Raw genomic sequence first — 24,552 nt, 5'->3', positions numbered from 1 at the left:
AAAAAAAAAAAACAAAACCCATTGTCATCGAGTTGATTCTGACTCATAGCGACCCTGTAAGACAGAGAAGGGCTGCCCCGTAGGGCTTCCAAGGAGCAGCTGGTGGATTCAAACTGCTGACGTTTTGGTTAGAAGTTGAGCTCTTCTGCAACATTTCCGTCACCCTTCCCACCCCCCCAAAAACCCCTACCCATTAACAGTCACTCCCATACTCCCCTCCGCCAATCTCCTGGCAACCACTAACCCGCTTTCTGCCTCTGTGGGTTTGACTGTTGTGGACATTTCCTATAAATGGGATCGTGCAAGAGGTGTGGTCCTTTGTGTGGTTTCTTTTACTGAGCATAATGGTCTCAAGGTTCATCCGTGTTGCAGTGTATTAGTGCTTTATTCCTTTCTGTGGCCGAATAACATTCCATTGTATGGATACAGTACAGCCATTTATGGACATTTGGGTTCTTTCCACTTTTTAGCCATTATGATTAATGCTGCTTGGACACTCGCGTATAAGTTTTTGTGTAGACCTATGTTTTTATTTCTCTCAGGTATATACCTAGGGTCATATGGTAACTCTGTGTTTAACTTTTTGAGGAACTGTCAAACTGTATTCCAAAGCAGTTGTACCATTTGACATTTTCTTGGGGCTTCTTGGGTGGACTCATTCCAAGCCTCGCAGCAGCTGGCTGGCCCTGCTCTGCCCTGAAGGTTACCTACTCCTGGCCTGAAGGATGAGAGTGACTTGACAGAATGTGGTTGCTGATGCCGGCAAAAAAAAAGGCCTCCTTCAATTCGCTCCACGCCTCTACTGAGAGTGAAATCTGGGCGCACCATGCTGCTTCCTCGGCAGGCCTGGTGATGTGGGAGCAGAGGACCCGAGTGTAGACCCTGGGCTGCTGCGTGAACCCGCCGTGTGACATGGCATCTTAGTTACCTAGTGCTGCTGTAACAGAAATGCCACAAGTAGGTGGCTTTAAAGCACAGGTTTATTTTCTCACAGTTCAGGAGGCTAGAAGTCCAAACTCAGGGTGCTGGCTCTCTGTTGACTCTGGAGGAATGGTCTCTTTCAGATTCCGCTCCTCGGCACCTGTCTTCTCCCATTCGCGCGTGCGTATCTCTGTGTCTGATCTGCTCTTTTTATAACTCAGAAGTGATGAGGTTTAGGACTCACCATACACTGCTGGGCCTCATTAACATAACAAAAACCCTATTCCCAAGGGGGATCACATCCACAGGTACAGGGGTTAGGATTCCAGCACATGTTTTTGGGGGACACAATTCTATTCCTGACTCTCTGGGCCTCCCTTCTGGCAGACCTGGCAGGAAGGGCTGTGAGGGGTCAAGTTCAGTATTTTACTTGCACTGCTCAAGCTTTCAGCACTGCTCCCATGCTGGGTGACTTATTTATTCTCCCTGTTCCATGCAGAGAGCCCTTGCCTGTCCTCCTCCCCTTCCGGGGGTCCTCTTCCTCCCCTTCTGGGGGTCCTCCTCCTTCCCAGGAATTTGTCTTGGGGGGCTGCTGCACTCTCCCTGGATTCAGACGCCAGGCCACCGATGCTGTGTGCAGGGTGGACTGCAGGGGACCCTCACTCGGGTGAGCGAGGCCTGAGACCCAGCCTGAGCCCTGCTCACCAGGCTGCACCCCACCCAGAGGGCTGGCCTTTTCTGATTTCTGGCCAGTGGCTACACAGTTTTCCAGCTCTGCAGTTTAGGGGTCTTTTCCTCTGCACTGTATAGCACCAGTAAAACTAGTTGCCCCTGAGTCGATTTGACTCACTGTGACCCCATGGGTGTCGGTAGAACTGAGTTCCCTGGGGTTTTCATTGGCTGATTTTTTGGAAGCAGATCCCCAGGCCTTTCTTCTGAGGCACCTCCTGGTGGACTTGATCCTCCAATCTTTCAGTTAGCTGCTGAGCACATTAACCGTTCGTACCACCCACGGACTCCTCTAGAGCCACTAACTAAAGGGAAAATAAGAAGAAAACGGTATCGCTGAGCCGTGTAGTTCCTTGTTGCCCTGCCCGCAGATTTCAGCCCCCGAAGTACCCACGTCTGTAGACAGCTTAGAGGTGGAACTCAAGTCTCTGCTCGCTGACTCAGCCGCGAGGGTCACCTGCAGCAAGGGTAGTGTCATGGCGTACTTGCTCCCGTGTTTAGCACACAAAAAAGACATTGGCTTTCTCAGGCACAGTTCCCTCTGGTTGGGGCCTCTTCTCCGTGTTCTCCAACAGGGTGTCTCTTGCTCATGGTTTGGCCTCAGCTTAGATGTCACCTGTTTCAGAAACCTTCCCCAGCTCCCTGGCCCTGGATTAGGTCTCTGGTGTGGAAGCCTTCTCTAGTCAGCCCTATCCTGGCCTTTGATGCTAGTATACAGTTTTTTTTCTGTCACCTCCACTAGACTGCAGGTTCCCCAAGGGCAGGGGTCCCACCTTCATTACCCACCCGCCATCCCTCCACCTAATAAATATGGGACCACTCCTGTAATCATACCCTTTGGTACATGCCGTTGATATGTCCTCACCCCTGGCTCACTACCTGGTGTGCTGTCAAATATTTATGGATAAATGAATGTTCTTAGAAATTGGTGACCCAAGTTTCAAAACTTCAGGGTGCAATGGTCAGAAAATCATTAAGAATTAAGGCTTTGAGGCTTCTCTTGGAAGACCCCACCCCCATCTTGCTTTCGAAGTCTTCTGAGGGCTTTCCCCCCCAACAGTGTCCGCATGTACCTCACTCCACTGCCCCAGTCAATCCTATTCCAGTCTCCATTCAGACTACAGTGTAAGTGACTGGCAACAGTTCAAAGTGTTATCTTTCTCAAGCATATGTGCAGAGTGGCAGTTAAAGATGATGATGGCTCAGAGCATGGGCTCTTGATTGAGACAGACCAGACAAGTGACTTAACATCCTTGAACCTCAGTTTGTTCACCTCTATAATGGGGATAGTAACCTGATCGAGCTGTAAGGACTGGATTAGATGGCCCATCACCTGTTTCTGTAAATCAAATTTTATTAAAACACAGACACAGTTATTTGTTTATATATTGTCTGTGGCTGCTTTTTTTTTTTTTTTTAATTTTTATTGTGCTTTAAGTGAAAGTTTACAAATCAAGTCAGTGTCTCATACAAAAACTTGTATACACCTTGCCATATACTCCTAGTTGCTCTCCTCCTAATGAGACAGCACACTCCTTCCCTCCACTATTTTCATGTCCATTCAGCCAGCTTCTGACCCCCTCTGCCTTCTCATCTCCCCTCCAGACAGGAGCTGCCCACATAGTCTCATGTGTCTACTTAATCCAAGAAGCTCACTCCTCACCAGTATCATTTTCTATCCCATAGTCCAGTCCAATCCCTGTCTGAAGAGTTGGCTTTGGGAATGGTTCCTGTCTTGGGCTAACAGAAAGTCTGGGGACCATGACCTCCAGGGTTCTTCTAGCCTCAGTCAGACCACGAAATCTGGTCTTCTTACGAGAATTTGAGGTCTGCATTCCACTGCTCTCCTACTCCCTCAGGGGTTCTCTGTTGTGCTCCCTGTCAGGGCAGGGCGGTCATCAGTTGTAGCCGGGTACCATCTAGTTCTCCTGGTCTCAGGCTGATGTAGTCTCTGGTTTATGTGGCCCTTTCTGTCTCTTGGGCTTGTAATTACCTTGTATCTTTGGTATTCTTCATTCTCCTTTGCTCCAGGTGGGTTGAGACCCATTGATGCATGTTAGATGGTTGCACGCTAGCGTTTAAGACCCCGGATGCCGCTCTCCAAAGTGGGATGCAGAATGTTTTCTTAGTAGATTTTATTATGCCATTTGACTTAGATGTCCCCTGAAACCATGGTCCCCAGACCCCCGCCCCTGCTACGCTGGTATGGCTGCTTTTAAGGAGCCTTTGTGGTGCAGTGGTTAAGCACTTGGCTGCTAACCAAAAGGTCAGCAGTTCAAACCCACCAGATGCTCTGCGGGAGAAAGATGTGGCAGTCTGCTTCCATAAAGATTACACCCTTGGGACCCCTATGGGGCAGTTCTACTGTGTCCTATAGGGTCACTATGAGTCGGAATTGGGTTTTTTTGGTTTTATAGCAGCTTTTATGTTTCAGTGACAGAGATGAGTAGTTGCAAAAGAGATCATATGGGCCATAAAGCCGAAACTATTTGCTCTCTGGTCCTTTCCAGAAAAATTTGCCAACTGCTGGATTACATACCTGTTGCCATCGAGTCGATTCCAACTCATAGCGACCTTATAGGACAGAGTAGTACAAGTTAATAAGTGCTAGTTAAATAAATGGAGCCCTGGTGGTGCAGTGGTTAAGAGCTTGGCTGCTAACCAAAAAGTCGGCAGTTCGAATCCACCAGCAGCTCCCTGGAAACCCTATGGGACAGTTCTACTCTGTCTATAGGGTCACTATGAGTTGGAATTGACTTGACAGCAACAGGTTTGGTTTTTGTTTTGTAGTTAAATTAATGAGTATTTTGCTTTTAACTAGAACAAAGCTGTGATGACGAAATTGCAGGCCTTGCCAGTGATGGGGACTGGTTTGAAAGGCATGTGTGCACTCTAGTGGCTCCTGAGACTGCCCTGCATAGCTTACAGTGACCCCATCATTTTTTCCCTTATCAAGACGTTTTCACCCACTGCCACCTCTGAGTTTTAGAGCAACCTGGTAGGATCAAGGAGTATTCTCCCTCTGTAACAGGAGAGGAGATTGAAGCTCAGAGTAGTGAAAGGACTTGGCCGAGGACCCACCACGAGATAGGACCCACTGGGAGCTGGAACCCAGGCTTTCTGGCCCCTGGGCTGGTTCTCATGCCTCTGGTGCTGCTGACTCAAAGACTCAGCCATGCCTTCGTGCCAGACAAGAGCTCGTACCCTGCCCTGGTATGGAGTGCAGCCCTCACTGCGCTGACCAACAGAGGCAGGGAAATGGCGCGTGTGACAGGGCAGGCTGTGACAGAGGGCAGGGTGGTCTGGTGGGCAGCGTCACATGAGTCTGACCTCTGACTCTCCATCCTGCTTCCAGCCTTTGGCCTTGGCGACCTTCCCAACCTGCTGGGCCTGGTGGGGGACCAGCTGGGCGATGCGGAGCGCAAACGGCGCCATGCCAAGCCGGGCGGCTACAGCATCGAGGTGCTGCTGGTGGTGGATGACTCGGTGGTGCGCTTCCACGGCAAGGAGCATGTGCAGAACTATGTCCTCACCCTCATGAACATCGTGAGTGTCGGGTGCCCTGGGACATTAGGGGGTGGTGTGGGCCACTGGATGGAAGACTTCTCTTGAGCCTGGTGTTTCCCGGGATAGACTTGGGGGAGATGTAGATACCTGTGCAGAGGGGGCCCCCAGGCCATCAGCGCCAGCCCCTGGCAAGCTGGAGCCTGCAGGTGCATTGAGAGCCTGGTCAGGCATGGCCTGGGGCCTCGCTTGCCTTAGAGTTGGCAGGAAGTCCCAGAGGCTCACCACCTGGAGAAAGTCCCAATCCCAGGGCTAGGGAGACTCTCCAAGGGGCTGTCGATCTGCGAGGGGGGGATCCTGGGACCTTTCAGGGCACCTGTGTTTTCATACTAATATCTGCTCTTGGGTTTGTTGTAAAGGTTCAATGAAATACTAAATGTAGAGTATTTAACGCATAGAGTACTCAGGTAATGTTTTCCATGATTATTATCATGGGCTTTGTTATCAATCTGTGTGTCTATGCGTAAGTTGTCCTTTGTCTCTCTGTCTAAATGTCAGCTCCTTGAGGGCAGGGACTTTGTCTCATACTTTTTTGAACCCTGGCAAAAATGAGCCATTGAGAACCCTGTGGAGCATAGTTCTACTCTGACACAGACAGGCTCGTCAGGAGTCGGAGTCCATTCAGTGGCAACTGGCAACTCATCATACAGTGCCCGACACCTGGTAGGTGGTCAGGGAGAGTGGAAGTGAGTGGTGTCTAGGAGAGAAGCAATTGTCAGCAGGTGGCAAGATTTTCGTCGGCAATGTCCGAATCTATACAAGGCAGGAGGGGGAAGAGGGTGTTGGTGAAAATCAGCTCTAATTACAGGAGTTCCAGAGAGAGGTCGGTGCCAGAAAGTCTGCCGCCCACTAACTCCTTGTTTGGATGTGGTTATTCCTCTATGCTTTAAGCCTAGCATGTGCTTTGGGACACAAAGAGCAAAGGCTACGGCTTGGAGCTGTTTGAGAGAGGTTGGGGCAGAGAGGGAGAGTGAATATGAACATGAGCACCCCTACCGCACTTGACCACCCACCCAGACTCTAGAAATTCCAGGCCCGAGCTAAGACCACACAGCTGAGCACAAGCCCCGTTATTGGGAGGCCAAATTGAGGGCCAGGTTGGATGCTGGAGGAGCAGAAGGGGAGGCCCACGGAAGACTGTGTGGTTAAGGTTGTGTGTCAACTTGGCTGGGCCATGATTCTCAGTGGTTTGGAAGTCATATGATGTTGTGATCACTTCCATGATGAGATTTGATATAATGTCGTCACCTCCATGGTGGGATCTGCTGGGAGTAGCCGATCAGTTGAAAGGGAGTTTCCTTGGGCGTGGGGCCTGCATCGAATACTAGTGGACATTCTGGCAAGGCTCGTGGGCTCTTGCATGCTCTGGATCCTGCAGCTGGCTCCGGTTTGTTTGACCTCTGATTCTTGGGGACTTGAGCTAGCAGCTTACCTGTGGTCTTGCCTGCCGATCTTGGAATTTGTCAATCTTTGCAGCCTGTGAGCAAGAACCCTGCTCTCTTACCTGCCAATCTTGGGTTCACCAGTCCCTGTAGCTACTGAACCAGAAGATGCCTCTATCCTAACCCACAAACTTGGGACATTCCAGCCTCTACAACTGCATGAGTCCTTTCCCTGATACAAATTTCTCTCTGTATATATTTATATGCTTTACTGGCTTTGCTTCTCCAGAGAATGCAGCCTAAGACAAAGACCCTGTGGAGCCCTAGGGTGCCAGAAGCTTGGGTCTTATGGGTCCTAAAGCAGAAGAACCCAGAGGTGTGTGCAGACCCTAGTCAGAGCCCTAGAGCCCTTCAGTTTGTTTAATGATAGTTTTCAGCCAAAGGAAAGATCATGACTCTCATTTAGCAATAAAAACAACTGCTTGCTAAAGAATTTATTCTACTCATTAATCAGTGAGGGAATCAAGCAGATGCTATAACCGGTTGAAAAGAGACCTCAAAGAATAGAAACGTTTATTACCGGTACCGGTTGCTGTTGAGTTGAACTGACTCAGGACAACCCCACGTGTGTCCGAGCAGAACCGACTCGGGACAACCCCACGTGTGTCCGAGCAGAACCGACTCGGAACAACCACATTTGTGTCCGAGCAGAACCGACTCAGGGCAACCCCACGTGTGTCCGAGCAGAACCGACTCAGAGCAACCCCACGTGTGTCCGAGCAGAACCGACTCAGGGCAACCCCACGTGTGTCCGAGCAGAACCGACTCGGGACAACCCCACTTGTGTCCGAGCAGAACCGACTCGGGACAACCCCACGTGTGTCCGAGCAGAACCGACTCGGGACAACCACATTTGTGTCCGAGCAGAACCGACTCGGGGCAACCCCACGTGTGTCCGAGCAGAACCGACTCGGGGCAACCCCACGTGTGTCCGAGCAGAACCGACTCGGGGCAACCCCATGTGTATCCGAGCAGAACCGACTCGGGACAACCACATTTGTGTCCGAGCAGAACCGACTCGGGACAACCCCACCTGTGTCCGAGCAGAACCGACTCGGGGCAACCCCATGTGTGTCCGAGCAGAACCGACTCGGGACAACCACATTTGTGTCCGAGCAGAACCGACTCGGGGCAACCCCATGTGTGTCCGAGCAGAACCGACGCGGGACAACCCCATGTGTGTCCGAGCAGAACTGGGCTCTGCGGAGTTTCCAGCGGCCGATTTTCTGGGAGTAGGTTGCCAGGCCTTTCTTCTGAAGCATCTCTGGGTGGCTCAAACCTTCAACCTTTTGGTGAGCAGCCAAGTGTTTTAGTCATTTGTAGCACCCAGGGACTCTGGAAAGCATCAATAGATCAGGAATATGGAAGTAAATGTGCAAATGGAGCCTGTCTTAGTTATGTAGTGCTGCTGTAACAGAAATGCCCCAAGTGGATGGCTTTAACAAACAAGTTTATTCTCTTACAGTCTAGTAGGCTAGAAGTCCAAATTCAGGGCATCAGCTCTAGGGGAAGCCTTTCTTTCTCTGTCTGCTCTGCGGGAAGGTCCTTCTCGTCAATCTTCCCCTGGACTAGGAGCTTCTCTACACAGGAACCCCCAGTCCAAAGGACACGATCTGCTCCTGGCATTACTTTATTGGTGGTATGAGGTCCTCCTGTCTCTCTGCTCACTTCTCTCTTTTATATCTTTGTATACCTCAAAAGAGATTGGCTCCAGACACAATCTAATTTGGAGTTTACATAACTGCTGCTAATCCTATCATCAACATCATAGAGGTAGGATTTACAACACACAGGGAAATCTCATCGTGGACAATAATACAATACTGGGAATCATGATCCAGCCAAGTTGACAGATATTTGGGGGGGACACAATTCAATTCATGAGAGAGACAAATTGTTTTTTTCACTGGGAGGGAAGATAATTTAGCTTCCACTAGAGGAAACCCCATGGGGCAGTTCTGTTACCGCAAATTGCGAGTTGGAGCCGCCTGCCACAAACGGGCAATTTTTGAGACGGGGGTGAGGTGGGTACCAAGAGCTTTATTATATGTACCGGTATATGGAAACAGCGGAGAATGATCTCCTCCTGAAGCTGTCTGTCTTGAGAAGCTGCAGTCCAGCTGGGGTTTTACAGGGAAAAGGGGACACAGGTTTTAGGAACTTGTGGAATGTCTATTCCCTTTCTGTGTGGTTTAGGTGATCATGTCTCAAACATGTTGATCTTTTCCTGCCATTATCCCATCAGCCCATGGGGTGACTGGCGCCATCCTGATGAGCATCGTCCTGTTTGACAGGCTTAGATATCACTTGTTTTTCCACGGTCCTAGGGGAAACATCGGTTAACATTTAACTTTTAGAGGCGCTAACAGCAAAATTATACTTGGGAGACAGAGACAGGCCAGGGAAAGGAAAAATGGCGCAGGTTCTGTTCAAGATAATGGCTAAGCAGCCTGTTCCAGTTCTACTCTGTCCTATAGGGTCACTATGAGTCAGAATCCACTTGATGGCAATGGGCAAGTTAAGAGGAGGTGGTATTTGCATGTCTATAGACAGGAGTTCTGCATTGCTCTCAGTGCTCTCAATTGTAAAGTAGCTTCTGTAGAATTGGAATCAGATAGGCTAGGCGGAATGGAACTGTGGACAAAGCATCGTTTCCATTGAAGTAGATTTTTTTTCCCCTATAATATTGAGACCCGGACCAGGGGCCCAGGTAGAGAGCCACTGTGGGTGCCAGATGGCTGAAAGTCTGGTGACTTCGCTGACTTAAAAACTGAATCCTCAGCTCCTGGAGCAGGGTGGCAGTCCCACTTCTGGATTCTGGCTACGGGGGAGAATTCCCAGCAGCTACGTGGTGGGACTCTGTCCCCCACGCAAGGACTGCCCTTACTACCTACTCTGACTTTCTACATTTTAGGTGGGAAGTGGGGGGTGTGAAGAGAACTCCTAGGGTGCAGAGTGGTTGAGGGTGGGGTACTCTCCCTCCCAAAAAAAACAAAACTCGTTGCTGTCAAGTCAATTCTGACTCATAGTGACCCTACAGGACAGAGTAGAACTGCCCCATAGGGTTTCCAAGGAGCGGCTGGTGGATTTGAACTGCCGACGTTTTGGTTAGCAGCCGAGCTCTTAACCTCTACGCCACCAGTCTAGGAAAATAACTCTTTCTTTGGTGCTACCCTGGCTTCTTTATCTCATCTTTCAGAGAAATCCTGCAGTCTTGGGTACTTCCATCAAGGATTCTGTTGCCCCTCTTCTCCTTTGATATCTTTTGGTTGGGTGCCGTATCAGTAGGTCAGCAGGCTCTGGAAGGGTGGAAAAAACTTCCTGGAGCCCCAAGTCTTTGCTGTTATCCATTCATCTGTTAAGAGCCAGGTGCTGAGCTTCCTCATTGGGCCCTGGGCATTGGGCAGTGTCTTAGTTATCTAGTGCTGCTATAACAGAAATACAAGTGGATGGTTTTAACAAAGAGAAATTTATTCTCTCATAGTCTGGTAGGCTAGAAGTCCAAATTCAGGGTGTCAGCTCCAGGGGAAAGTTTTCTCTCTCTGTTGGCTCTGGAGAAAAGTCCTTGTCATCAATCTTCCCCTGGTTGAGTAGCTTCTAAGTGCAGGAACCTCAGGTCCAAAGAATGCACTCTGCTCCTGGCATTGCTTTCTTGGTGGTATGAGGTCTACCTGTCTCTCTGCTCGGTTCTCTCTTTTATATCTCAAAAGAGATTGGCTCAAGACACAATCCAATCTTGTAGATCTCATCAACCTAACTACTGCTAATCCATCTCATCAGTTCATAGTGATAGGATTTATAACACATAGGAAAATCACATCAGATCATGAAATGGTGGACAGTCACACAAATACTGGGAATCATGGCCTAGCCAAATTGATACACATTTTTAGGGAACACAATTCAATCCATGACAGGCAGGGTGGGGTGTCAGTCAAGGCTCTTGAGGTTACAAGTGACAGACACCCAACTCACACTAGCTTAAGGCAGAGGGATTTATCGGAAGGAAGCTGCTGGCAGCACCCACAGACACTGCAAGAACTGTGAGGCAGCTCTTCTTGGTGGTGGTGGATTCCCTCCTCTCTGCTTGCTTCTGTCTGCATTCTTTCTTTTAAGGTAAAAGGTGTGACTCAAGTAAGGGTGACTTGACTTGAATAAGGATGGTAAGGGTGGTGGCTGGGGTAAGGGTGTTGACTTGAGTCACACCCTCTAGTAAGGCAGTGACTCAAGATATATCCTACCTCATTCCTGCCTCATTAACATAACGGACGACTCACTCCCAGATGGGACCATAACCACAGGCATCAAAAACCAAACCCTTTGCCATCGAGTTGATTCGGACTCATAGTGACCCTATAGGACAGAGTAGAACTGCCCCATAGGGTTTCCAAGGCTGTAATCTTTATGGAAGCAGACTGCCACATCTTTCTTCTGTGGAGTGGCTGGTGGGTTTGAACCACTGAGTTTGCAGTTAGCAGCCAAGTGCTTAACCACTGTGCCACCAGGGCTCACAGGCATAGAGGCTAGGATTTATAACACATCACAAAATGGAGGATAATTACATCAGATCACAAAATGGAGGATAACTACATCATTACATAACTACCAAATTGTATCATTACATAACTGCCAAACCACTGAAAATCATGGCCCAGCCAAGTTGACACATAACCTTAACCATCACAGGTTCCATATACCTTATTTGCACAGTCCCACCTAATCATTATGTGGGAGTCACAAAGACTATGGCTAGAAGGGCCATTTTAAGTAATTCACTGCACCACATAAGCCCATGACCTATCCCAGCTCTCTTGGCCAAATTAACATGTTATGACTTCTGACCCTTGACCTCTGACCCATGACTCACTGTCTTGGCCAGGGAGCATCCTCAGCTTCCACCTACGACTGCGTTCCCAGCCACAGGGTCGTCCGTGTTCCTTCTCTTAACAACCTGCCAGAAATTGGGTGAGGAGGAGGGTAACTGTCTACACAGAGGTTCCTGAAGGCCCAGTGAGGCTGGTTCTTCTGCTCATCTCTGGTTTTCCTGGTGGATGTGGGAATGGAAAGAGGCTCGGGGTGGGCAAGGGGTGCAGTTGTGGCTGAACTTCTGCAAGGGCCCCATTTCCTCTGCAGAGCATCTTCCTCAGTGCTGTGGACCAGAGGAGAGGCTGACAGCACTGAGATTGGCTGGGTCTACAGAGCTGGTGCCAGGACAACCTGCTGTGGCCATGGGACAGGAAGTGGAAAGTGGGCTCTGGCTTCCTGGGTGCAGGAGGACAGCCCACCAGGGCTCCAGCCTGGGGAAGGGAGCGGATGGGGGACCGACAGCCTGTGTCTCCCAGTCTCTTGTCACAGGGGACCAGCACTTCATCCTGTCCATTGTGCGGAGCTTCTATTTGGCTGGGTGCTTGAAACACTGATGCCCTTAGGGGATTTTGCGGAGCCAGCACAAAGGGTGTCACTTGGCTCTTCCCTTGGAGTGCCTGCCTGCCTCTGACCATGTCTGATCCTGGTTTCCGGGGCCAGGCTGGCCTGGTGTGATCAGAGAGGAGATCTCTTTCCCAGGATGCATGGTCCCATTGTGTTAGCCCGGGGAGGGCCAGAAACCCTTAGTGAAACACTCCATATTGTCTGATGAGGCCCTGGTCCCTGGGTTCTCAGGGGCAGCTGTGAGGCTGCGGCAGGGTTGTTCTGCCCGTTCGTCTTTTAACCTGGGGGTGTGTTATAAATATTCACGCAGCTCCAGATGACAGGCAAGGATTCCCTCCTTATCCTTCACTGTCATGCTGGTGGCCCACATGAACTTGCCTTGCTCTGTGCCTCAGTTTACCTATCTGTGCAAAGTCACTTTCCTTAAGGCTTCTTCAAATTTCAGGACTAGGGAACCATTTGAGCTCTTCGAAACAAAAGGGGCAATTGTTTGCAGTGTTTAGTGAATGCCTGTTGTATGCCTGTTTTAGAAGCTTGGGTCTGGCTGCCAGTACAAGCTCAGCCTCATTAATTAGGGAACGATTGAGGGCCCCTCTCAAGGGGCGGGGAGGACTTTCTAGAGGAGGTTAGCATTGAGGCCAGCCTTGGAGGAGAGGGAGATTTGGTGAGGTGGAGAACATGCAGGCCAAGTGTGATGGAGGCAGGAGTGAGGAGGCCGACCTGTGGGTGGGAACCAGTGGCAGAGGTCTGCAGGGAACTCTGGGGAGTCCTGTGGGAGCAGGATGGTCCAAGAGGCAGTAGCACAGGCTTTTGCATGGAGGAAGAGTGTGAGGAGCAGTTCCTGACGGGGGTGCCTGTCTTAGTCATCTAGCTTTGCTACAACAGAAATACTGCAAGTGGATGCGTTTAGCGAGCAGAAATTTAGTCTAGGAGGCTGGAAGTCCAAATTCAGAACACCAGCTCTAAGCTCAGGCTTGCTTTCTTTTTCGGTTCTGGGGCAAGGTTCTTGTCGTCAACCTTCCCCTGGCCTAGAAGCTTCCTAGCACAGGGACCCTGGGTTCAAAGGATATGCTCTGCTCTCAGCACCTCTTTCTTGGTGGCATGGGGTCCCTCGCCTCCCTGCTGGCTTCTCTCTTTTATATCTCAAAAGAGATTGACTCAAGGTACAACCTAATCCTGTACACTGAGTCCTGCCTCATTAACATCATACCAAAAAACCAAACCAAACCCATTGCCCTTGAGTCAATTCTAACTCATAGGGACTCTATAGGACAGAGTGGAACTGCCCCATAGGGTTTCCAAGGAGTGGCTGGTAGATTCGAACTGCTGACCTTTTGGTTACCAGCGGCACTCGTCAGTCTCTCATACAAAAACTTATATACACCTTGCTATATACTCCTGGATGTGCTCTCCCCCTAATGAGACAGCACACTCCTTCTCACACACCCTGTATTTCTGTGTCCATTCGGCCAGCTTCTGTCCCCCTCTGCCTTCTCATTTCTCCTCCAGGCCGGAGCTGTCCACACAGTCTCATGTGTCTCCTTGATCCAGGAAGCTCACTTCTCACCAGTGTCATTTTCTATCCCTGTCCGAAGAGTTGGCCAGCAGAACCCTAAGGTGCTGCACCACCAGGGCTCCATGGAGGTTAAGATTTACAACACATAGGATAATCACATCAGATCACAAAATGGTAGACAACCACACAATACTGGGAATCATGGCCTAGCCAAGTTGATTTACATTTTTGGGAGAAACAATTCAATCCGTAACAATACTCAAGGTTGATTTGAGCGGGGAGAGGATGGAGGCCAGAGACCAGCTGAGGCTGTGATGGGCTGGTGGAAGGACGGGACAGGAGGTCGTTGGTGCTGTCTGGAACCATCACAGTATGGTTCCAGTACCTACCTCGTGTCAGGCACAGAGCTGACCACTTTAAGCCTGCACTCATTGAATCCTCACTACAGCGTTAGGCAGTCAATATTCCTTTAACCTTGAGGCTAAGCGCCTTGCTAAAAATATACACAGCTAACAGGTGACGGGGAGTCCCTGGATGGTGTAAATGGTTAAGCGCTTGCCTGCTAACCAAAAGATGCCTCAGAAGACAGGCCTGGTGACCTGCTTCCAAAAAATCAGCTATTGAAAACCCTAAGGAGCACAGTTCTACTCTGACACACATGGGGTCACCACAAGTTGGAGTTGACACGAGGAACCCGGTTTTTTAACAGGTGGCAGAGTCAGGATTCAGACCCAGATCTGTGTGATTCCAAAGTTTGTGTTTTTCCCTTACTGCTGCTGTGGCGAACTTGGGGCCAAGCATCTCTGGGCCAGAGGGAGGAGGAAGGTCCTGGCACGGGAGAATGCTAGGCCTTGATGGAAGACCTTCTTCCTGGAAGGGGTCTCTTAGCAGAGTCGGGGTCCTGAAGCTTCACCCTGGCACCTTTCTAGCTGTTGGCTCCTGGCTATAGTCGGGCCTGCTGCAGAGAGAATCTGGCAGTGCCTGGCCTGCTGGAGCTGCCAGGGGCCTCTCCTTGGCCGGAGGATGACGCACTGAGTCTCTGGAGTGAGGAATTCCCTGCAGGGCCTGGAGCTGGAGCAGAAGGAGGGCGAGGAGAGGGACAAAGAGACCCTTTCATGGGTCCTCACCAAGCCAGTCTGCAGCCAGAAACTTCCGGTCTCTGTTTTCTCCAGGACCCCTCTTGGCAGCCCACCTGTCTGGGTGGTAGGCTCCCTGCCCACCCCTCCAGTACAAAGGTGTTGGGAACAATTGCCAGCCGATGTTGGCTGCAGCCCTGCCAGGGTCCTAGTGGCGCCCCGTCTAGGCCCGAGAGGCCTGGATTCTGACAGCTGTCAGACCTGGGACTTGGCAGACTTGGCTGGGAGGGTGGCATCCTGTTGGCACTTGAAATGTGTTAAATATTCGTGCTCAGGGCTGGTTTTGAACACCCTAGAAACTGCTTTCGTGCCGACAGTCTATGTTTCTTTGCCAGGCCTTTTCCTTTCGGGGAGGCGTGAGCCTCCGAAGCAGCGCATCCTTCCTGCTCGTTGGAGGGGTTCAAGTCCCACTTCTTCCTTTCTTTCTGGTCCTTTGCTTTTGCCCCCTCTCCTCGCCAGGAGACTTTGTATTCGTTTTGGGGGCACTCAGAGACTCCAGAAACTGTCTTTTGATGAACAGAAGTTTTTAATTTTTATAAGGTCTCATTTATTTGTCTTTTGAGGTTTGTGCTTTTGTTACATATTAAGTAATCCGTTGTTGAAAGCTAGGCCAGATAGTGTTTTCCCTGCTTGTTCTTCTAAGAATTTTGTGATTTTAGTTTGCACGTTTAGGTCCTTAATTCATTTTGAATTCGTTTTTGTGTATGGTTTGAGGCATGGATCCTCTTTCATTTTTCTCCATGTAGAAACTCAGTTTTCCCAGTATCATTTATTGAAGAGACTCTTCTTTGCCCTATCAAGGACTTAGCACCCTTGTCAAAAATCAGTTGGCCATAGATGTGTGGGTTTATTTCTGGACTATCAGTTCTATTCCATAGGTCTATGTGTCTGTTTTTATTCCAGTACCAGACTGTTAGGATTACTGTAGCTGTATGTTTTAAAATCAGAAAGTGTGGGTCCTCCTACTTTGTTCTTCTCTTTAAACCTCATTTTAGCTATTTGGGGCCTCTCACCATTCCATATAAAGTTGAGGATTGGTTTTTCTATTTCTGTAAAGAAGGCTGTTGGAATTTTTATTGGGATTGCATTGGATTTATAGATCGCTTTTGGGTAGTATTGACATCGTAACAATATTAAGCCTTCCAATCCATGAATATGGAACGTTTATTTAAGTCTTCTTTAGTCTCTTTCAGCAGTGTTTTATAGTTTTCATTGTATAAGTCCTTCACATCCCTGGTTAGATTTATTCCTAGGTACTTTCTTAGATGCTATTGTAAATGGAATTGTTTCCCTAATTTCCCTTTCAGATTTCTCATTGGTGGTATGTAGAAACCCAACTGATACTGTTTTGGCCTTGTACCCTGCAACTTTGCTAAATTTCTCTATTTGCTGTAGACATTTTCTTGGGGACTCTTTTGGGTTTTCTATACATACGATCATATCATCCACGACTAGAGATAATTTTATTTCTTCTTTTCCAATCTGGATAACTTTTATTTATTTTTCTTGCTTTATTGCTCTGGCTAGGACTTCTAATACAATATTGAATAGAAATGGTGAGAGCAGGTACCCTTGTGTTGTTCCTGATTTCAAGGGGAAAGCTTGCAGTCGTCCTCCATTATATATAATGTCAGCTGTTGGCTTTTCATCTATGCTCTGAATCATATTGAGAAATTTTCCTTCTATTCCAATCCTATTTAGGGTTTTCATCAAGAAAGGGTGCTGGATTTTATCAAATGCTTTTTCTGCGTCCATAGAGATGGTCTTGTGGTTCTTTTCCTTTGTTCTATTGATGTGGTGTATTATGTTGATTAATTTTCTAATGTTGAACCATCCCTGCATTCCTGGAATAAATACTGCTTGGTCATGGTGTATGACTCTTTGTTGGATTCTGTTCGCTAGTATTTTGTTGAGGATTTTTGCATCCAAAAAAAAAAAATTTTTTTTTTTTTCGTAAGAGATATTGACCTCTAGTTTTCTTTTCTTGTGGTGCCTTTGTCTGATTTTGGTATTAGGTAATGTTTGCTTCTTAAAATGAATTAGGGATTATTCCTTCCTCCTCTATCTCTTGAAAGACTTTAAACAGGGATAGTGTCAATTCTTCTCTAAATATTTTGTAGAATTCTCCAGTGAAGCCATCTGGTCCAGGACTTTTTGTTGAGAAGTTTTTGATCACTGTTTCGATCTCCTCACTTGTTATGGGTTTGTTGAGACTTTCAATTTCCTCTTGAAGTCAGTTTAGGTAGGTTATGTGCTTATAAGAATTTGTCCGTTTCATCTACGTTATCCACTTGGTTGCCATACCAGTTATCCATAATAGTCTGTTTATGTAATACTCTTTATTTCTGTCGGGTCAGTTGTAATGTCTCCTCTTTCAGTTTTTATTTTGGTTATTTTCATCTTTTCTTCTTTGTCAGTCTGGCTAAAAGTTTGTCAATTTTATTGATCTTTTCAAAGAACCGACCTCTGGTTTTGTTGATTCTCTTTATTGCCTTTCTCTTTTTGATTTTATTTATTTTTCCTCTGATCTTTGTTATTCCCTTGGTTGTGGTAGGTTTAGGCTTAGTTTGCTCTTCTCTTTTGAATTCCTGGAGTTGTCAAGTTAGGTGGTTGATTTAAGATCTTTCTTCTTTTTTCATGCAGGCATTCATTGTTCTAAGTTTCTCTTTGAGTATTGCCGTCACTGCATCCTGTAAGTTTTGGTATGCTGTTGTACTACCATTTTCGTTTGACTTTAAGAAAGTTGTGATTTCTCTTTTGATTTCTTCCTTGACCCATTGGTAGTTTAATAGTGTGTTGTTTAATTTCCATACTTTGTGCATCTTCCAGTTTCTTTTTTCTATTATTGATTTCCAGCTTCCCTCTGTTGTGGGCAGAGAAAATACTTTGTATGCTTCAATATTTTTATACTTATTGAGACTTGCTTTGTGACTAACATGTGGCCTCTCCTGGGGAATGATCTATGTGCGCTGGCCAGTGGCTTATTCTTTGGTGATCAGTCATTTCTCTCTTGATGCTTATAAGATTTTCTTTTTGACTGATGTGTGCTTTCAAAGATGTGTGTAGGTATGGGTTTCTTTTCATTTCCCCTGCTTGGTATATGTTGTACTTCCTTTATTGGGAGGTTCATGTCTTTAATCAGTTCTGGAAAATTCTCAGCTACTATCTCTTTGACTATGGCCTCTGACCACTACTTTCTATTTAGTCTCCCCTTCAGGGACTCTGCTTAGACTTATGTTAGCTCTTCTCATTCTGTCCTCCATGTCTCTTTACCTCCCATTCTTATTTTCCACCTTCCTGTATCTGTGATACATTTTGGGTAATTTTTTTGGATCTTCTAGTTCACAAATTTCCCCCTCAGCTGTATCTAATCTGATAACCTGCTAAGCCATTCACTGAGTTTTTCAATTCACCTATTATTTCTCTAGGTGAAGTTTTATGTGATTATTTTTAAACCATGCCTAATCATTTTAGCGATCTCTTATTCATTATACATTTTAAAAATCTTTTATTTCTTTAAGCATTTCATACATAGTTGTTTTGTAATCTGTCTGTGACAGAATATTGGAAGTTGTGAAAGTATACATCTGTTATTTGTTTTTCCTGCTGATTCTCATTTACAGAGGCTTATTTCCTTGTATGTGTGGTAATTTTTTTATTTTGAGCTCATATTTAGTTCTTAAGCTGTAGAAATCCCTGGGATCTGAGCTGAGGATGTTCTCATTTGGAGAGAAATTATTTTATATTCTGCAGAGCACTGTGATTTAATTTCTTGGCTGGCATTTCCTCAGCTGTATAGGTAGTGTGCCTTTGAACTCCAGACTCAAGTGAGAAAGGACTCATCTGTTGTGGTTGTACATTGTCTCAGAGAGAGCAGAGAGGCAGACAGGTGACAAGTGGATTTTTTTATAACCCACCCTTTCACGTTGGGTATGGCCCCCCTCAGAGAGTCCCAGCTTAGTGAGGAATCATAGGTTGAGCTCTCCCATGTGCCTGGGCCTAAGGCTTAGGCTCTGGTCTCTAAGATGATGTTAACCCTCAAAACTCTAGGTTCCTGCCCTCAGTGTTTGTCTTAGAGCAGCTCTAGCTCTAGGCTTCACAGCTCACCATTCTGGTTTCAGCTTGCTCTTCATTTATTGGACCATGGGGAATTTCCATTCCTTTCTCGCAAGTTCAGCAATGCATTTAAACGTGAGTTTCTTATTGTTGATCCAGAAGCTGGTTGTATCATGGTAGGGCGCCTTGGGGAGTATCTGGCCTGCTCTACTGACTTGTCTACCTGGGAAACTGAGGCCCAGCAGGGTTGGCCCTTGCCCATGCCCACACTGTGGGTGAGGAACGTGAACCAGGCTGAGAACCTATCTCCCGACCCCCACTGCTGTTCACCCCGTGACGTGTGGTCTAGGCCGCCAGGCCTCAGCTGGTCCCGTGGAGGTCTGTGGAGGGTGGCTGTAGTATTAAAGGCTTTGGAGGGTTCACTTGGGGAGAAGTCTCAGACAGACCGTGGTCATCATCTGTTCCTGGGAAGGGAGCAGGCGTGCTCAGTGAGCTTTAAGAGGAGATGGGGACGGTGGAGAAGATGGACAAGAAGGCTGAACCAGGCTTGTGGCGTGGAGAACTTTCAAATTGCTGAGAGCTCCCCCTGCTGGCGGTGTATGAGTGTGTATACATCAGATGGGGGTTGACCTCGGTTACCCTAACAGCAAATGACTCTGGCGTTCTTTTGGTGCAGTTCTGTGTGGCTCTTGCCCGCCCATTCCCTTTGCCAAGCCTGTGTCCATCTCTTCCAAGGGTCCATGGGATTCTTGGTCCAGGGATCATTCCAGCTCCTTTGGCAAGCCATGCAAACTCCTTTCCTCCAGACTCCTGTGGTATGACAGGTGAGATCTGTGCCACAGAGCTCAGTATACCAGCCACCTGAAGCCCTGGGTCTCTGGGTTGTTTTTCAGAGTGCTGAGTAGCCTTTCCAAATGGGATGTTGTTTTCTGCCTTCTCAGTATTTGCATTTAGGCCAGTTTCCTGGGAGGTGGCATCTGGAGCCCCCCATTCAAGCCTCCACTAATGTTGGACAGTTGAGCTCTGATTCCACCTCTGGCCCAGGAGGCAGCGGCCCCTTCCACCAGTCCCACTCTGAGTACCTCCCAGCATCCTGCGGCTGGAAATCTAGCTATCGGAACAGGATTCATTGAAGGCCTTGGTGGGTGGATTTGGCCTTCTGAGTGTGGGACAGAGATGAGTACACAGAGGAGGATTCTGGCAACAGCCTGCCTGATCTACCCTTGGAGAGAGATGAAGGCAAGACTCCTCTCTTTTCCTGTCTCTGGACGACTGGTGGGTTTAGGTGTCAATATGTGGGGCACAGATGTGGCTGCTGGAGCACGCACTGCCCATGGAACCATCCTTGGCCTGCACAGCTACACAGCACAGCAAGGAGGCCCTGGACACAGACTGCACTCCCCCGTGTACATGGAGGCCATGGGCGTGTTGGAGGGGGTGAGAAGTTGGGATGATTTAAGAGTCTTCCTCTTGCACAACGATTATCATCTCAGCTGATTGCAAAGAGTCCTTAGGTTTGAATCCCGGCAGAGAGAAAACATGTGTGTGGCTGACTGGAAACCCGCTCCCCACCCTTGCCCTGCTCTGCAGATCCTTCTAGGACAAGCTGGGGTATAACGGGTTGAGGAGGACATGGTCTCTTGATGCATGCCATTCTTCTCCTGTGGCTTCCTTGCTCCTGCTGAGGGAAGGGCAGAAGGGCTGGCAGGAGGCCCCTCTGCCAGTTGGACTTTCCATCATCCCTTGTGGTAGCTGTTGGGGCGCCTGGTTTCCCACAGCAGCGCCGGTCTCCAGTCTCACTAATCAGTGGGGTCCAGACACGGGCGCCAGGCAGGCCCAGGGCAGGGAGCCTGGTACTGGCTGCTCCGGCCAATGTGCTCCTGGATGGGAGCAGCTGCCAAGCCTGGGCATAAAGGAGAGGGGCTGAACTGGGTTTCTGGGGCATACGCGTCCTTTGCTGTCGTGGCTCTGTGCTGCAGCCTGGCTGTCCATACCTGGCTGGCCCAGGAGGGCTTGTGGGGCCCAGGAACACGACTGCAGCTCCCCCTCTCCCAGGGGCTCTCACGCATGTGGGTTGGAAGTGCTGTTCCTCTACATTCCATTGACAGCAGCCCCTTTGTGGGTTGTAGGTTGGTGACTGCTTATGAGCAAAAAAGAATTGGTGGCTGAAGGGTATGGAGAGACAGAAGTGATGAAAACAGGAACACAAATGACACTTCACCCCGCCTCCCAGGAAACAATGTGGGTGGGAGTCAAAGGCTGGGTTCTGCTTGTGTTCCCATCCCTGACTGTCCCCGTGGGCCTCTCTGCCTTTTGTGGCTTACTTGTGGTTCCCAGACATTTACACACCACGCCAGCCCAATTCCAAACCATTACTATCCCCATTCTATAGAAAAAGAAACAGAGGTTCTAAGGGGTTACCTGACTGGCCCTGAGGCACTCAGCTCAGAAGGAGCACAGCTGGGCTTTGAACCCAGGACTTTAGTTCCCAGTAGCTGCATTGCTGCACCATTCACTGTTGTGTGCTTTCCGGCAAGTCACTTCTCCTCTCTGAGGCTCTCAACATGCAGCAATAGGAGATTAGTTAAATGAGTGATGGTCCATCCGCACGCACACATTAAAGATTGTGCTTTTAAATACATAGAATAATGTGACATGAAACAAGCAAAATACAAACAAGTATATTCAGTATGGTCCCAATTTTGTAAAATAACCTACGCACACCCATGGAAGAAAGAATGTTAACTGTGACTATATATCTGACGAATAATAGTGAAGTTGGTTTAATTGTCTTCACTTACTTGTTTTGTACTTTTCAGAATTTTTTATAGTGAAATGTTTTATACTCAGAAAAAAAAAAATTTACTTAAAAATAGTTGGAGTTCTCTAGTAATGGGGTTGGCACCCTCAGGTAGGATGAGCTCCCTCTCCTTGGAGGTGGGCAAGCTGAGTGTCGTTTGTTGTGAATGCTCACTGTACCAGGGGCTTTGGGTCCCTGGGCGTGTGGGAGAAAGGAATCATCTAGACCAGTGCTCCTGAAATTGGGCCATGTATAAGGGTCACCTGGGGACCTAGTTCAAATTCAGGTTTTGATTCTTCATGTCTGGGGTGAGGCCTGAGATCCCGTGTGTCTAACAGGCCCCCAAGTGATACTGATGCTGCTGGGCCAAGCTCTAGAGCGCTTTTCTCCCTGAATTTGCCCTGAAGGAGTGCCCACTGCTGCTGTCCCAGTGCCTGGGCACCCTAGGGCAGACAGATTCTTCCAGTAATAATTGGAAAGGTACAGAGGGTTGTTAGGATGAGTGACTTGAACTGGGGTTACTTGGGCCAGGTGACGTTTCTGGAAGGGGCTCTTAGAGAAGATAAGAGTCGTGGTCAGAGGAGCTGGGTTGAGACCAGGCTCCTCCATACTTCGGCTTTGTGGATAGAGCTCAGGGTTTGAACCAGACAATCCAGGATTTGAATTCCAGCTCCACATCTTGCTAGTTGGGTGTATTTGGGCAAGTCAGTTTGTCACTCTCAGCCTCAATTTCTCTGCAAGTGGAAATACGAATGCTGGCCTGACAAAGTCACGGTAAGGATGAAATGAGAGAACATATCTTAGGTACCTAGCACATACGTGTGGTACATGGTAGGTCCTTAACCCAACCCACTGCTGTCGAGTCGATTCTGATTCGTAGTGACCCTACAGGACAGAGTAGAACTGCCTCATAGAGTTTCCAAGGAGCGCCTCGTGGATTCGAACTGCCGGCCTCTTGGTTAGCAGCCATAGCACTTAAACACTATGCCACCAGGGTTTCCTTAGTAGTAGGTCCTTAGTAAACACATTTCCCCTTAAACGGCATTCTCTTCTCTCCTTCCAGGTGGACGAGATATACCATGATGAGTCCCTGGGGGTCCACATTAACATTGCCCTTGTCCGCCTGATCATGGTCGGCTACCACCAGGTAACACCCCTTGGCAGCAGGAGGTGAAGGGCTGGGTGGAGGGAATAGCATCTAGAAGAAACTCTGTCTTAAGCATCAGAATTCTGAGACGATTAGAATCGAGGCTTTGGTGGAGAAGGCAGTTGGGGGTTGGTAAGTGGAGACTATGGGTGCCCTCCAATCTAAGGAAGTGACAATCCTACGCCCTTATAGCTGGAAGGCCCCTCTCCTTGAGGAATGGATGGGGAAACTGGGGTTCAGAGGGGGCAGCGAGGAGTCAAGTCCTGCCTTGGTTGAGCCCTGGGCTCCTGGGCTCTGCAAGCTTAGAGCAGTCACTCTCTTCCAAATGGGGGCGACAGCAGAGCTTTCCTCTGTGAAGGCTCAACTTATGAAGATCAACTAAGATAAAGTGAAGGTAAAATGCCAGCACAGGGGAAATGCTCAGTTAATATTTTTCGTTATCCACAGAAATGTTTAACAACCCTCGCTCTGCAGGTTAGTTCAGGGGATTAGAAATAACATGTGTCGAGTTCCCAGCAGACACACGTGCTTGGCGCGTGAATGTTCAGTACTTGTTCCCCAAAGTAGGGAGGACTGTGTGCGGCAGCAGCTGGGGTCAGGACAGCTGGGTGACCTTGAGAGAGACACTGCAGCCCCATGGGCCTCAGTGTTCTCATCTCTAAGTGGGCGGAGAGTGGCCTGGGTGCCCCCTGCGGTCACTGGGGCCTCTGGGGGCTCCGCCCCAGTGCTGATCACCTCCCGGCCCCTGCAGTCCCTGAGTCTGATTGAGCGTGGAGACCCTTCACGCAGCCTGGAGCAGGTCTGTCGCTGGGCGCACTCCCAGCAGCGCCAGGACCCTGGCCACGCTGAGCACCACGACCATGTCATCTTCCTCACCCGGCAGGACTTTGGGCCCTCAGGTACGCAATGTACTGTATTTGCTGTGGCCAGGTATGTGCCGCTCCCAGGTGAAGGCTCAGGGCTGAGCCTGGGCATGAGTGGGCTCTCTTTGGGGCCCACTTGGGGAGGTTTGAAGGGCAGCGTTCCCATCTGCAAAAAAGTCCATGGGACTCTGGGGACAAGACATAGATGAACAGGTGGGTGGGCTTTGAAGTGCCTCCTTGGGGACCAGGGGAAATGAAGGGGCCCCAACTCTGACCCCTGCTGTCTTGGCTGAGCCTGGAAGAACCTGTGAATGAATGGTCAGGCCCTAGGCCCTGTGCTTAGTGTCCCCAAGCCCTTAGTGGTCTTCAAGATGCCTCTGCCCACACCATGTCCATCTGTCCTCATTGCAGCCTGTGGCATAAGTAGGGCGGGGCTTGTGTGGGCTGCAGAAAAGGAAACCCATGCTCTGTCCCCAGCTCCAGGCCTCACTAACCCAGTCATTTAAGATCACTTCATCCCGTGGACTCCAGTTCTCCCAGCTGTTGAGTGAGGGAATAATACCAAAATTTGCCTGCTCCATTCAAAGGGCTACACGAGGTGTCTGTGAAAGACTGTTGATAGCTCTCAGCACTGTGCAAACATTATGAAGCTATGATCGCCCCTAGCTTTCCATCTGGGGAAACTGAGGCACAGAGTGCTACAGTGGCTTGTCCCCATCCTGTAGGAGAGGGGAGACAGATTAAAGACTCAGACTCAGATCTCCAGGCTCACAAGTTGAGGGCTTTCTGCTTTATTCTGGTTTGATGGTAAAAATGAGTCAGCCAGCCATGCTCCTACCCAGTGAGCTTCTTGTCTAAATCATTGAAGTCCCAAATGTGGGTTCCCATATATGCGAACTCACACATACACAGATACACACACGTGTGTACACAGACAGACACGTGCAC

At 48.7% G+C, this 24,552-nt stretch overlaps 1 protein-coding gene across 2 annotated transcripts in view; it reads left to right on the top strand.

Annotated features, from left to right (window-relative positions):
- ADAMTS14 (ADAM metallopeptidase with thrombospondin type 1 motif 14) overlaps nucleotides 1–24,552 on the top strand; it is a 105,100-nt gene that overhangs the window by 41,455 nt on the left and 39,093 nt on the right. For both annotated transcript variants that reach the window (XM_049855787.1, XM_049855786.1), the window contains exons 4-6: nucleotides 5,006–5,196; nucleotides 22,658–22,741; nucleotides 23,493–23,640. In XM_049855787.1, coding sequence (XP_049711744.1) covers nucleotides 5,006–5,196; nucleotides 22,658–22,741; nucleotides 23,493–23,640 — 423 coding nt within the window. The remainder of the gene's footprint in view (nucleotides 1–5,005; nucleotides 5,197–22,657; nucleotides 22,742–23,492; nucleotides 23,641–24,552) is intronic.

The sequence above is a fragment of the Elephas maximus genome, chromosome 16 (assembly GCF_024166365.1).
Source record: "Elephas maximus indicus isolate mEleMax1 chromosome 16, mEleMax1 primary haplotype, whole genome shotgun sequence".
NCBI classification, from domain to species: Eukaryota; Metazoa; Chordata; class Mammalia; order Proboscidea; family Elephantidae; genus Elephas; species Elephas maximus.
Note: the sequence above shows the minus strand (reverse complement) of the source record. Positions and strands in the feature narration are given on the sequence as shown.